The sequence below is a fragment of the Oratosquilla oratoria genome, chromosome 3 (assembly GCF_046742065.1).
Source record: "Oratosquilla oratoria isolate Oo_2021 chromosome 3, ASM4674206v1, whole genome shotgun sequence".
In the NCBI taxonomy this organism is placed as follows: domain Eukaryota; kingdom Metazoa; phylum Arthropoda; class Malacostraca; order Stomatopoda; family Squillidae; genus Oratosquilla; species Oratosquilla oratoria.
Window position 1 is genome coordinate 67,276,301 of NC_134779.1, and position 12,500 is coordinate 67,288,800.

Sequence of the window (12,500 nt, forward strand, 5' to 3'; positions counted from 1 at the left end):
CCATTGACGACTTGTACATTTTTCTGGCTACCACCAGGCGATTTTACTCAACCGAAGGAAAGGCCCCTTTGCAAAGCGAAAGGTCCAAGACCACTTCAAAGAACCCGGTCACCACTATTCATGTCTTGTATATTTGTATGAAACTGGCAGTTGCCGACAGCTGTATCAAAATAAACACCCTATGAGGATGGAGCCTCTATCAGTGCGGTATTTCGGTTGTTACAGCTTGATCGAGTAAAGGGCACTTGATCAAATTTGAACAAGTGAAACTCGTGCTAATGAAGGCTCCGTCCTCACATGGTGCTTGTTTTGGTAGATTTTTACATATGTTCTGGCTCCCGGGAGACGATTTTATTATTCCCCTTTACCCACAGGGCCCAGGCGAGGAGTGCGGGGGGCCTTGGTTCGTTCGCGGCAGGTGCGGCATAGGGTTCCGCTGCCTTCAGCGAGTGAAGAGTGAAGGTTTCTGCATCTGGGTGAGGAAGCCCAAAGCCTCTTTCCATTGACACGTTGCAACTAGCAGGGAACCCCAACTCGGTGGTAAACGGAACCCCCAACTCGGTGGTAAACGGTTAACCGTCTACCGTTTTTGGTGAAGTTGGGAAGACACAAGTTTTTTTTTTTTTTTTTTTTTTTTTTTTACATATAATATTTGTCTTTTAGTGTAGGCTATTATAATTATGTCTCATGCCTGATCATCTACAGTATTATTCTTTTTACTTCCTGTCTAAGAACAATCTCTGCATGTATACATGTGTACTTTGTATAATCAAATAAAGTGAAAATAATATTTTTTTTTTCGTTTCCCCAACCTTCACTTATCAAGAGCATAATAATGAGGGAGAGTGCACGAGACCACAGGGCCTACACTAGGCAGTTCCATGCCCATTACCATTTGTCACCCCACCTTTAAAGTTGTCTTTTTTTTTTTTTTACCAACCAATAGTTTCAGCTCTCACTACAGGGTCACTAAGTTTACTCCACTCGTTGACCACCCTATTAGTAAACCAGTTCTTGCCTATTTCCTTCTTAAATCTAGATTTGTCCAATTTAAGTTCATTACTGCGAGTCTCGTTCTGTTGTCTTAATATGATGACCTTGTTTGCGTAACCTTGTAAAATCACTTGATCCACTTGAACATCTCTATTAGATCACCCCGCACTTTGTGTCTTTCCAGATAGTGTCAGTTAAGGTGCTTGAGGCTGTCCTCGTAAGGTAAATTTCTGAACCCATAAATCATTTTGGTCATTCTCCTCTGTACTGATTCTAGTGAATTAATGTCCATTGTATAGGACGGAGACCAAAACTGTACTGCATATAGAGCTTGATAATTACCTCTGTATTTTTATTTGTAATAGTCCTAGCATTGAAACCTAATGCTCTGTTAGCTCTATTACTTGCGCTAATGCACTGTTTCCTGTATTTAAGGCAGGACTCATTAGAACTCCCAAGTCTCTCTCGCACTCAGTTTCCTCTAAATAAGTGTTATCTAAGCTATACTTGCTTTCTGTGTTGTGTAAATCTACGTTTAACACGCTGCATTTTGAGATATTGAAGTCCATTTGTCATTTAACCGACCATGTGAACAATTCGTTAAGACCCTCCTGCAGACTAATCGTCTTCTCCTGACCCAATTAGATGTCCTATTTTAGTGTCATCCGCAAACTTACCAACATCACTATTAATCCCATTGTCCAAGTCGTTTAAGTACACAATGGACAATAAGGGACCGAAACCAAGCCCTGTGGAACTCCACTAGAAGCTCTAATATATTCAAACATTTTTCCTCCCATGCCATGGACTTGACTTTATTTAGTAGTTTCTGCTGGGGCACCATGTCGAACGCTTTGCTAAAGTCAAGGTAAATAATATTGTAACTATTATTATTATCTGACACCTTGAAAGCGTTAGTGTAAAAAGAGAGAAGATTAGTTATACGTGACTCATCGATGGAGAATCCATGCTGTGAATCACGAATCAGTCTCTCGATATGATTTTTTATTCTATTAGCTATTATTGAGTCAAGCATTTTCCCGATAAGTGATGTCAAACTGATTGGACTGTAGTTTCATATAAACGATGTATCTCCCTTTTTGAAAACAAGAATAACGTTTGCCTGCCCCAAGCAATAGGTACAAAACCAGTGCCAATCGATTTATTAAATATTTCCGTTAACTGGTCTCAGATTTCAAATTTACACTCTTTGAGCTCTCTGCAACAAAACAAATGTGTTTTTGCTACGTTGTAAGCGTGGCTTGAGCGGCTGAGGACGGCGATTTTAATCGGGCCTCTCTTCGGATTTGGCGTGGGAACACCACTGCCCACCAGTGTAACAAAACAAATGTGTTTTGCTACATGTAGTGATGGTTTGAGGGTGAGTTAAAGTCTCTGGACTCTGTTGGTTTTATTGAGGTACGAAGATTATATACAATTAGGGCCTTGATCTTAACTACTCCTCATGCCGAGTCTTAACCTCGGCACTGCCTCCTGCCAGGTTCGTGACTTCGGGTAGATCTCCTGCCATATCTAACCTCTCCTTTGTAAACACCATGAGAAAAGATTTGTTAGTCGCATCCCTTATTTTTTCCTCCGAATCTATCATGACATCTTCGTCGTTTTTAATTGGGCATATTTTTTCCTTATTTTTTCGTTCTGTAAAAATTAAAGAAGTCCTTTGGGCTGGATCTCGCTTGTCTGGCAACTTTAATTTCATAGTTACGTTTCGCTGTGCGCATGTTCTTTTTAACCAGTCTTATATTTAGACCTTCTGTGTATTTCTCCGTTTTTAATTCTGCTATAAAGCCCTCTTTTTATTCCAATTTCGATTTTCAGCCTATCCGTCATCCATTTGGGAGTATTAGTACTGGACCTTACTGTTTTGAGGGGAATAGTTTATTTTGCGCGTTCAAAATCGAAACTGTTAGGTTACTGTACATTGCATGCAGATTGTTGACCTTGCTATTTACCTAACGCTTTTGAGTGACCTGACCCAAAGGAACGCATCTCACCCTCCGGGACCCGACACCTGACTGCGCCAATGACGTCCGGGCTGACCGTTTACCTTACCCTGTCATAGTCCTCTAGGTTGGTCTCGTAAGTGACCAATTGCCCTAAACACTTTCTCATTTCATCAACATTGGCTCTCCTGAAATTAGCAACTAGAACGTTATTCGTATGATTTGATTTTGCCATATAATATTAAACCTTATTTCTTGATCGCTAGAGCTTAGACCATCTCCTACTTTTATGTTTCTCGTTAGACTCTCATTTTTTGTTAATAGTAAGTCCAGAGTATTCTCTCCCCTCGTAGGATCGGTCATCATTTGTTTTAGGAAATTATCTTGTATCACATCTAAAAATAAAAAAGCACTTCATGATCTAGTAAACTTTCCAAGTCAATATTTTTATAGTTAAAGTCTTCCATGATCACAATGTGCTTGTACTGCGACGACCTGCGAATTTCTTGAATCAGGAGAATCATTGGTCTTCTCTGCAAAGACGTTACCAAAACTGAATGAAATCGTTTGGCGCCATATAAGGAAAACTGTAAGACAAATTACGTACCCACAACGAAGTAGTTAATCTAGGCAGTTTTCACCTCCTTCCCAAGACTAACCACACATGATACATTCTTTGTACCTCATAACGGTGGCTTGATACATCTGTAATCAGAATATTACTAAATTTGCTAGGTTGGATCAGAAACTCGTTCAACTGTCGTAGACAGCGACTTGTTTTCAAAGGTGAAACTACTAACTGGAAAAGAAGAGTAGAGTGAAAATCCTCAGGGTTCCATTCTTGGGTCACTTCTTTTCAGTGTATGCATCAATGAAAAAGACCGTGGGCCCAAATCTAACTCTAAACTGTGCGGAATAACGATCTCTCAGATCAGCTGGAAATAAAATAAAAATCTAGAGTAACTAGAGCAATGGTCGGAAGTGTGGTTCAGATGAAAATTATTTTGAATAGGGTTACAACTTATCTGGAAAAAAAATCAAAGCGTAGAGTAAAAAGGATTTTGTCTCTCCGCCAGAGAATGTGAGATTCTAGGAGAGGAAGCTCGATCTTCTAACTACAAAATTTCTGCTCTCATCAATCAACTGTATCACTCATTAGTCCGTCCATAAAAAAAAAGAAAAAAAAATTGCCTAAGTCATTTTTCGTCAATTTCTGGATTTTTTTTTTTCTAAATCAATCTTTTATTGCTGCTTGTGGTACAATTCCCAATGTTTTATTTAGCGTCTGAGTAGGTTAAAATTACGTTAGGAAGAGCATTACGTATATTAATAAAATAGAAAAGCTATTTTTTTCGATTACCTGAAAAGTTGGACAAATGACTTAGGCACTTTTTTTTATGAGGCTGACGATATGTTGGTTCAGATTGAAGCAAAAACCTCATCAAATTAAATCTAGTCATTTCCATAATAAATACTAACCAGACGTGAAATAATGGTTTTAGACTGTCAAGACGTATATTTAACCTTGAGGTAAGTAGAAACAACATCACCAACTGGCTAGTTAATGTATAAAATCACCCCCACCCACTCCCGCAGAGGCAATGCGACGTACACTTGCTCCATGAAAACATCAAAGCAACGTGTTGAGATGTCTGTCTGAGCGGGCTAGGGCGTCGTTACTTCCGGCAAAGGTCGAGGGGATGGCGGTTCGAATTCTGACACCGGCGAAGTTGAACCAAGGGCATGGTTCATTAAGTTCCACGCTACAAAGCCCTCTGTGAGGGGCATCGTCCTAGCCTTCCGATAGGGGGAGTTTGTGACGATAAGCTATATCATCATCATTTCTTTGTTCGATTTGATTATTTTATTTTTGTTATGAGCCGGAAGCTCTTCATCCGACAATCTTTATTGTTGTCACTCCATTGTAAGATCACAAAGGTCATTCAGTATTACGTAACTATACAGCGGCGAAATGCAGCGTCATAACTAAACTCGTGGGATCTAGCGATCCCACCCACACGTGGAGTAGAACGAATTATATGAAATATTCTAGAGGAAATAACCAGCGACCTCCAAAGTAGGAACAGCAAGGCGCGTCGTTGAGCTGGAGGAGTGACAGACCGATGCGGCGAAGATTCCTGGGCGTTTGTCGAGAGAGCTGGAGTGCAGAGACGTCCGACCTCTAGGAGCGCTGTGTTGATTCTCACACGATCCCTGTTTTTTTTTTTTTTTTTTTTTTTTTTAAGAATTAGTCCCAGCGGAGGGATCCGATTTAGGGACTGTCTTTTAATTTCTCAATATGAGCTGTGTGTCTACATCTAGTAGATGTCGATGCGCCAGTGGCGCTATAATAAGTGTCCAACTGGTGAGGTGGAGATTAGGTGGGCTGCCATGATGATGTTTTGGTGGTCGGTGATTGAATATAACATTCTTGGGGGGCTCTTCCCAAGGAGGTTCAGCAGCGGTTGGAAGTGGTTACAAAGGATGGGGCATAGGAATAAGCAGTGGAGGAAAGAGACCAGCTCCGTCCCGCAGGCACAGACGGTCTTCAGATAGCAGGTTCTCCAGTGGTTGACACGAATTCTTGAGATGAGGTGAAGAATGTGGGTTGGAAGTGGATGAGGGTGGGTCCAGAGGGTCCCCTTATTGCATGTCTTGATGGGCCAGCCTCGGGTAGCGGCAGTCCCGTCATATTCCTCTGACCAGAGCTCCCATGTTGCTTGGTCAATTTTTTTGTTGGCATCACTTGTTGAAAAGCAGAGCGAGATGCAATCCTCTTCAGAGGTTAGGGCCCCTCGTTTGGCGGCTCGGTTGGCCATCTCATTTCCATGGATGCCTACATGGGAGGGCACCCACTGGAAACGAAGACGGAGTCCGCGTCGTGCGATTTCTTCTGAAAGGATTAGTATTTCCTTGAGGATTTCCGGTCTTGTTTTGCAGTACTCACTCTGTATTACATTTAGGCTGGACTGGGAGTCCGATAGGATGACTATTTGCGTTGGGGAACGGGGGAGAGTTTTGACTTTATTCAAAGCTTCTCTGATGGCGACGAGTTCGGCAGTTAGGATGGTGGTGGGCGGGAGCTTCACTTCGAAGGGCTCTCGCGTGGTCACGAAGAACAGTCCTGCTCCTGTTCTGCCGTTACTGAGTACCGATCCGTCTGTGAAGATCTTGAAGTCGTCTGCGTATTCCTTAGCCAGTGGAAAACACACCATGTTCCCTCGTGTATCAATAGGACAATGCGACAAGTCAATCTATCTAACCAGGAAAATTTTGGTATACTGAAATGGCTCGGTGCAAATCAAAGGTAAATGAAAGAGAAGTTCTTTTAGACAGACATTCACTCAACTCTCCGTCACCACGAAGAGGAAGACCAGGAGGACCAGATCCAAGACCGCGACCCGAGGTCCCATGGTCCTTGCGAGGCTATTGGCGCTGAGCCTGAGACTACTAACTACGGAATGAACCTTGCGTCGCGTCTAGTACGCATATAAGACAATGAATGCGCGCACGTGCGTGCTTCAAAGTGGGGAACCCGTACTATTAATCAATCACACTTTTCATAGTTTGCGGACCTGGTAACTGCTCGAACCTCAGTTTTATTGGTGGTCTGGAAGTGGTTATACATGAACGCAGGAGACGGTGTTGACGGTATGCCACAACAGTGACGATACCCGGAGGAAGCTGATGCACCACACACACACAGTGATGCCCAAGTCACCTCAGGTCCTGAAGTGAACAGCGGTCGGGGGCCATTACTCAGAGTGGATGCCTCTTCTAAGCTCTGCGTCACGGCGAGGGTTCGAACAGTCACGCCACGGTGGGCCCCGACCGTCAACCGAGGCAAGCCTCAACTCCCCACCGTGGTACCCAGCCACAGCAATATCCTCCACAGTAAACAGGAATCACTTTTCCTTTCGAGAATTTCGACTTGGCCTTCGCCATGTCATGGGTCTGATTACCTGTCCAATTGGGAATCCTAGGTCGAGCCCTTAACCCCTTTACTACCAATGGGGAGACAATGGGCTAAATGGAGTAGTCTGAAATATCCGCATTAAATGAATAAGTAATGTGCGGTGCCAAAGAAGACAAAGTTTTGGGGGACTGTGAATTCTCTGTGGCGTGGAAGGTCTTCTGTGATAATGTGAGTGCTTCCCTCTTTGTGAAACTATGAGTCTCTGGTGACATTCCAGTTTCTCTGTGGCACTGTAGGTCCTTCATGGCACTGCTGGTTCTCCTACTACAATGAAAATTCCCTGTGGCTCTGTAATTACCTCGTGGGTCTCCCTGTTACTCTCTGATCCCTTTCAACCATACGTGTTTCCCCTGGCACAAACTTCCTTTACTCTGAAACATTCCAGGACGCCATAGACGCTCCGGGATCCCTGCAGGACCGACAGTTCTCTGTGGGCATTTCGAGTACATTGTGGCCCCTTGAATATCCTGTGGCATTGAAAATCTGTAGGTCCTCTATAACTACTGTTCCCCAGTGACATTGTGAAATCCCTCTTCAAATCGTTAGGGCGTTCAACACAACAGGATATTTATTGAGCGGCGAGGAGATCGGTCCTCCAAAAATCACTCCAAATTTGCTTACGGGATGCATAAATACGGTGAAATATTTAATCATAATTAATCACCCTTCTTTTGAACTTTGTGGCATAGTCAATAAATTTTTGTTCGACTACATTTTCTTTTTTAATATCACGCCATATATTTCATTCAGTCTGATGATGGAATGTGGACAGAATAAGAACATAAGAACATAAGAAATAAAGGAGACTGCAAAAGACCATAAGGCCTACACTAGGCAGCTCCGTATCCATCACCACCTGTCGTCCCCATCCATAAAGTTGTCTAATCGTTTTCTAAAACAACTGATAGTTTCAGCGCTTACTACGTGGTTACTAAGTTTATTCCATTCATCGACCACCCTATTTGTAAACCAATTCTTGCCTATTTCCTTCTTAAATCTAAACTTGTCCAGTTTATACCCATTACTGAGAGTCCTGCCCTGTTGTTTTATTATGATGACCTTGTTTGCATCACCCTTGTTATAGCCTTTGATCCACTTGAACACTTCTATTAGATCACCCCGCACTCTGCGTCTTTCCAGAGAGTGTAAGTTTAGGTGCCTAAGCCTCTCTTCGTAAGGCAAATTTCCGAGTCCTTGTATCATTTTGGTCATTCTTCTCTGTACTGATTCTAGTGAATTTATGTCCATTTTGTAGGACGGGGACCAAAACTGTACCGCATAGTCAAGGATGGGTCTAACTATCGCTAGATAGAGTTTAATAATTACCTCTGCACTTCTATTTGTTACCGTCCTAGCAATGAAGCCTAATTTTCTGTTTGCTTTATTTCTGGCGCTAATGCACTGCTTCCTGGTTTTAAGGTCCGGACTCACCAGAACTCCCAAGTCCCTCTCGCACTCAGATTTTTCTAAAAACGTGTCATCTAAGTTGTATCTATTTTTGGGGTTGTGTAGCCCTACGTTTAACACGCTACACTTAGAGATATTGAAGTTCATTTGCCATTTCACCGACCATGTTAACAGTTTATTAAGATCATCCTGCAGAATCTGGGCGTCTTCTCCTGACCTAATTAGGCGTCCTATTTTAGTGTCGTCCGCAAACTTACTAACATCACTATTTAACCCATCGTCTAAGTCGTTTATATACATAATGAACAATAAGGGACCCAAAACCGAGCCCTGGGGGACCCCGCTAGTAACATTGCCCCACCTAGATTTTATTCCATTTATGGTGACCCGCTGTTTTCTGTTACTAATCCAAGCTCTAATCCATTCTAACACTTTTCCTCCTATGCCATGGGCTTTGATTTTATTTAGTAGTCTCTGGTGTGGCACTTTGTCGACCGCTTTGCTAAAGTCAAGGTAAATAACATCGTAATTTTCATTGTTGTCTGACGCCTTATATACCTTAGTGTAAAAGGATAGAAGATTAGTCACGCATGACTTACCTTTGGAGAAACCATGCTGTGAATCACGAATGAAATTATGGAATCACATTTCAAAATATAAAAAGTAAATTGGTAAGAAATTCGATGACAATGGTTTCGTTCATAATATTTTCGCTATTATTGATGACCTGCACATTTGTTCTGGGTGACGCCAAGCGATTTTATTCAGGATTAATTCAGAAGATTCGGGGACTCTACGCATGTAACTGTTGGATTAAACAAGTAGAGATTAGTAATCCTGGACTTAATACGAGTTCTAGTGTAGAGAAATAGTTCAATCGCGTTACTTGAACAAGTGCTTGGGTAGTAGTTATTGTCATTCACGTAGCCAACTCAGGTAATCTATACAGTCAGGTACCATGTCTAACCTCTCCTTTGTATCGTCACATCCTATTAGATCGACCTTTGAGGCATCGGTCTGTCACTCCAGCTCATCGACGCGCCTTGCTGTTCCTAGTTTGGAGGTCGCTGGTTATTTCCTCTAGAATATTTCATATAATTCGTTCTACTCCACGTGTGGGCCGAGTTTAGTTATGACGCTGCATTTCGCCGCTGTACAGTTACGTTTGGTCATCCCTTAAACAGTGATAATGAATTACCTTTGTGATGATCACAATGGAGTGACAACAATACAGATTGTCAGATGGAGAGCTTCCGGCTCATAAAAAAGAAAAAATCAAATCGAACAAAGAAATGATGATGATAAGGTTTAACGTCACAAACACCCCCTATCGGAAGGCTAGGACGATGCCCCCTCACAGAGGGCATTGTAGGTTGGAATTTAATGAACCATACCCTTGGTTCAACTTCAACGGGGTCAGAATTCGAACCGCTTTCCCCTCGACCTTCGCCGCAAGTAACGGCGCCCTAGCCCGCCCAGACAGACATCTCAACACGTTGCTTTGATGTTTTCATGGAACAAGTGAACCTCACATCTTTGAACCGATGTACGTCAAATTGTCTCTGCGGGGGGGGGGGTCATACATTAACTAGACAGTTGGTGATGTTGTTCCTACCTACCTCAAGGTTAAATATACGTCTTGGCAGTCTAAAATCATTATTTCACGTCTGGTTAGTATTCATTATGGAAATGACTAGACTTAATTTTATGAGCTTTTTGCTTCACACTGAACCAACATATTCCAAATATGGACGGGCTAATGAGTCATACAGTTGATTGAGGAAAGGAGAACTTTTGAAGTTAGAAGATAGAGCGTCCTCTCCTAGAATCTCATATTCTCTGGCGGAGAGACAAAATCCTTTTTACTCTCCGCTTTGATTTTTTTTTTCCAGATAAGTTGTAACCCAATTCAAAATAATTTTCATCTGAACCACACTTCCGACCATTGCTCTAGTTAATCTAGATTTTTTTTATTTCCAGCTGATCTGAGAGATCGTTATTCCGCATAGTTTAGAGTTAGATTTGGGCCCATGGTCTTTCTCATTGATGCATACACTGAAAAGAAGTGACCCAAGAATGGAACCCTGAGGATTTTCACTTTTCTGATCCAACCTAGCAAATTTAGTAATATTCTGATTACAGATGAGTCAAGCCACCGATATGAGGTACAAAGAATGTATCATGTGTGGTTAGTCCAGTCCTGCATACTGAACTCGATGGCATCTTGGGAAGGAGGTGAAAACTGCCTAGGTTTACTACTTCGTTGTGGATACGTAATTTGTCTTACAGTTTTCCTTATATGGCGCTAAAAGATTCCATTCAGTTTTGGTAACGTCGTTGCAGAGAAGACCAATGATTCTCCTGATTCAAGAAATTCGCAGGTCGTCTCAGTACAAGCACATTGTGGTCATGGAACATAAAAGTAGGAGATGGTCTAAGCTCTAGCGATCAAGAAATAAGGTTTAATATTATATGGAAAAATCAAATCATACGAATAACGTTCTAGTTGCTAATTTCAGGAGAGCCAATGTTGATGAAATGAGAAAGTGTTTAGGGCAATTGGTCACTTACAAGACCAACCCAGAGGACTATGACAAGGTAAGGTAAACGGTTAGTCCGGACGTCATTGGCGCAGTCAGGTGTCGGGTCCCGGAGGGTGAGATGCGTTTCTTTGGGTCAGGTCTCTCACAAGCGTGAGGTAAATAGCACAGTCAACAATCTGCATGCAATGTACAGTAACCTAACAGTTTCGATTTTGAATGTGCAAAATAAACTATTCCCCTCAAAACAGTAAGGTCCAGCACTAATACTCCCAAATGGATGGCGGATAGGCCGAAAATCGAAATCGGAATAAAAAGAGGGCTTTAGAATTAAAAACGAGGAAATACACCTAAAGTCTAAGTATAAGACTGGTTAAAAAGAACATGCGCACAGCGAAAAGCAACCATGAAATTAAAGTTGCCAGACAAGCGAGATCCAACCCAAAGGACTTCTTTAATATTTACAAACAAAAAATAAGGAAAAAATATGCCCAATTAAAAACGACGAGGATGTCATGATAGATTCGGAGGAAAGAATAAGGGATGCGACTAACAAATCTTTTCTCATTTTTTTTTTACACTAACTTCTTCAAGGCGTCAAATAATAATAATAGTTACAAAGTTATTTACCTTGCCTTTAGCAAAGCGTTCGACATGGTGCCCCACCAGAAACTACTAAATAAAGTCAAGTCCATGGCATGGGAGGAAAAATGTTTGAATATATTAGAGCTTGGATCAGTGACTGAAAGCAGTGGGTCACTGTAAACGGTGTAAAATCCAAATGGGGGAGTGTTTCTAGTGGAGTTCCACAGGGCTTGGTTTCGGTCCCTTATTGTCCATTGTGTACTTAAACGACTTGGACAATGGGATTAATAGTGATGTTGGTAAGTTTGCGGATGACACTAGAATAGGACACCTAATTAGGTCAGGAGAAGACGCTCATTCTGCAGCAGGGTCTTAATAAATTGTTCACATGGTCAGTTAAATGGCAAATGGACTTCAATATCTCAAAATGCAGCGTGTTAAACGTAGATTTACACAACACAGAAAACAAGTATAGCTTAGATAACACTTATTTAGAGGAAACTGAGTGCGAGAGAGACTTGGGAGTTCTAATGAGTCTTGCCCTTAAATCCAGAAAACAGTGCATTAGCGCAAGGTATAGAGCTAACAGAGCATTAGGTTTCAATGCTAGGACTATTACAAATACAAATGCAGAGGTTATTATCAAACTATATGCGGTACAGTTTTGGTCTCCGTCCTATAGAATGGGTTCACTAGAATCAATACAGAGGAAAATGACCAAAATGGTGCAAGGGTTCAGAAATTTACCTTACTAGGACGAGCTTACGCACTTTAATTTACATTTTCTGGAAAGACGTAGAGTGCGGGGTGATCTAATAGAGGTGCTCAAGTGGATCAAATGATTTTACAAGGGTACGCAAACAAGGTCATCATATTTAGACAACAGAACAGGACTTGCAGTAATGAACTTAAATTGGACAAACTTAGATTTAAGAAGGAAATAGGCAAGAACTGATTTACTAATAGAGTGGTCAACGAATGGAATAGACTTAGTGACCCTATAGTGAGAGCTGAAACTATTGGTTATTAAAAAAA

The 12,500-nt window shown here is 41.7% G+C and overlaps 3 protein-coding genes across 4 annotated transcripts in view; 2 read left to right on the forward strand and 1 right to left on the reverse strand.

Moving 5' to 3' along the window:
- LOC143023757 (single insulin-like growth factor-binding domain protein-2) overlaps positions 1-1,228 on the forward strand; it is a 14,434-nt gene extending 13,206 nt beyond the window's left edge. Inside the window, exon 3 of the mRNA XM_076182372.1 lies at positions 375-1,228. Within this exon, the coding sequence (XP_076038487.1) occupies positions 375-506 (132 nt within the window). The 3' untranslated portion in view covers positions 507-1,228. The remainder of the gene's footprint in view (positions 1-374) is intronic.
- The window catches only part of LOC143023734 (single insulin-like growth factor-binding domain protein-2), a 190,555-nt gene that overhangs the window by 38,920 nt on the left and 139,135 nt on the right, over positions 1-12,500 (forward strand). The window lies entirely within an intron of this gene.
- Positions 1-12,500, reverse strand: part of LOC143023613 (venom protein 302-like) — a 63,319-nt gene that overhangs the window by 17,322 nt on the left and 33,497 nt on the right. The gene's annotated exons all lie outside the window — the stretch shown is intronic.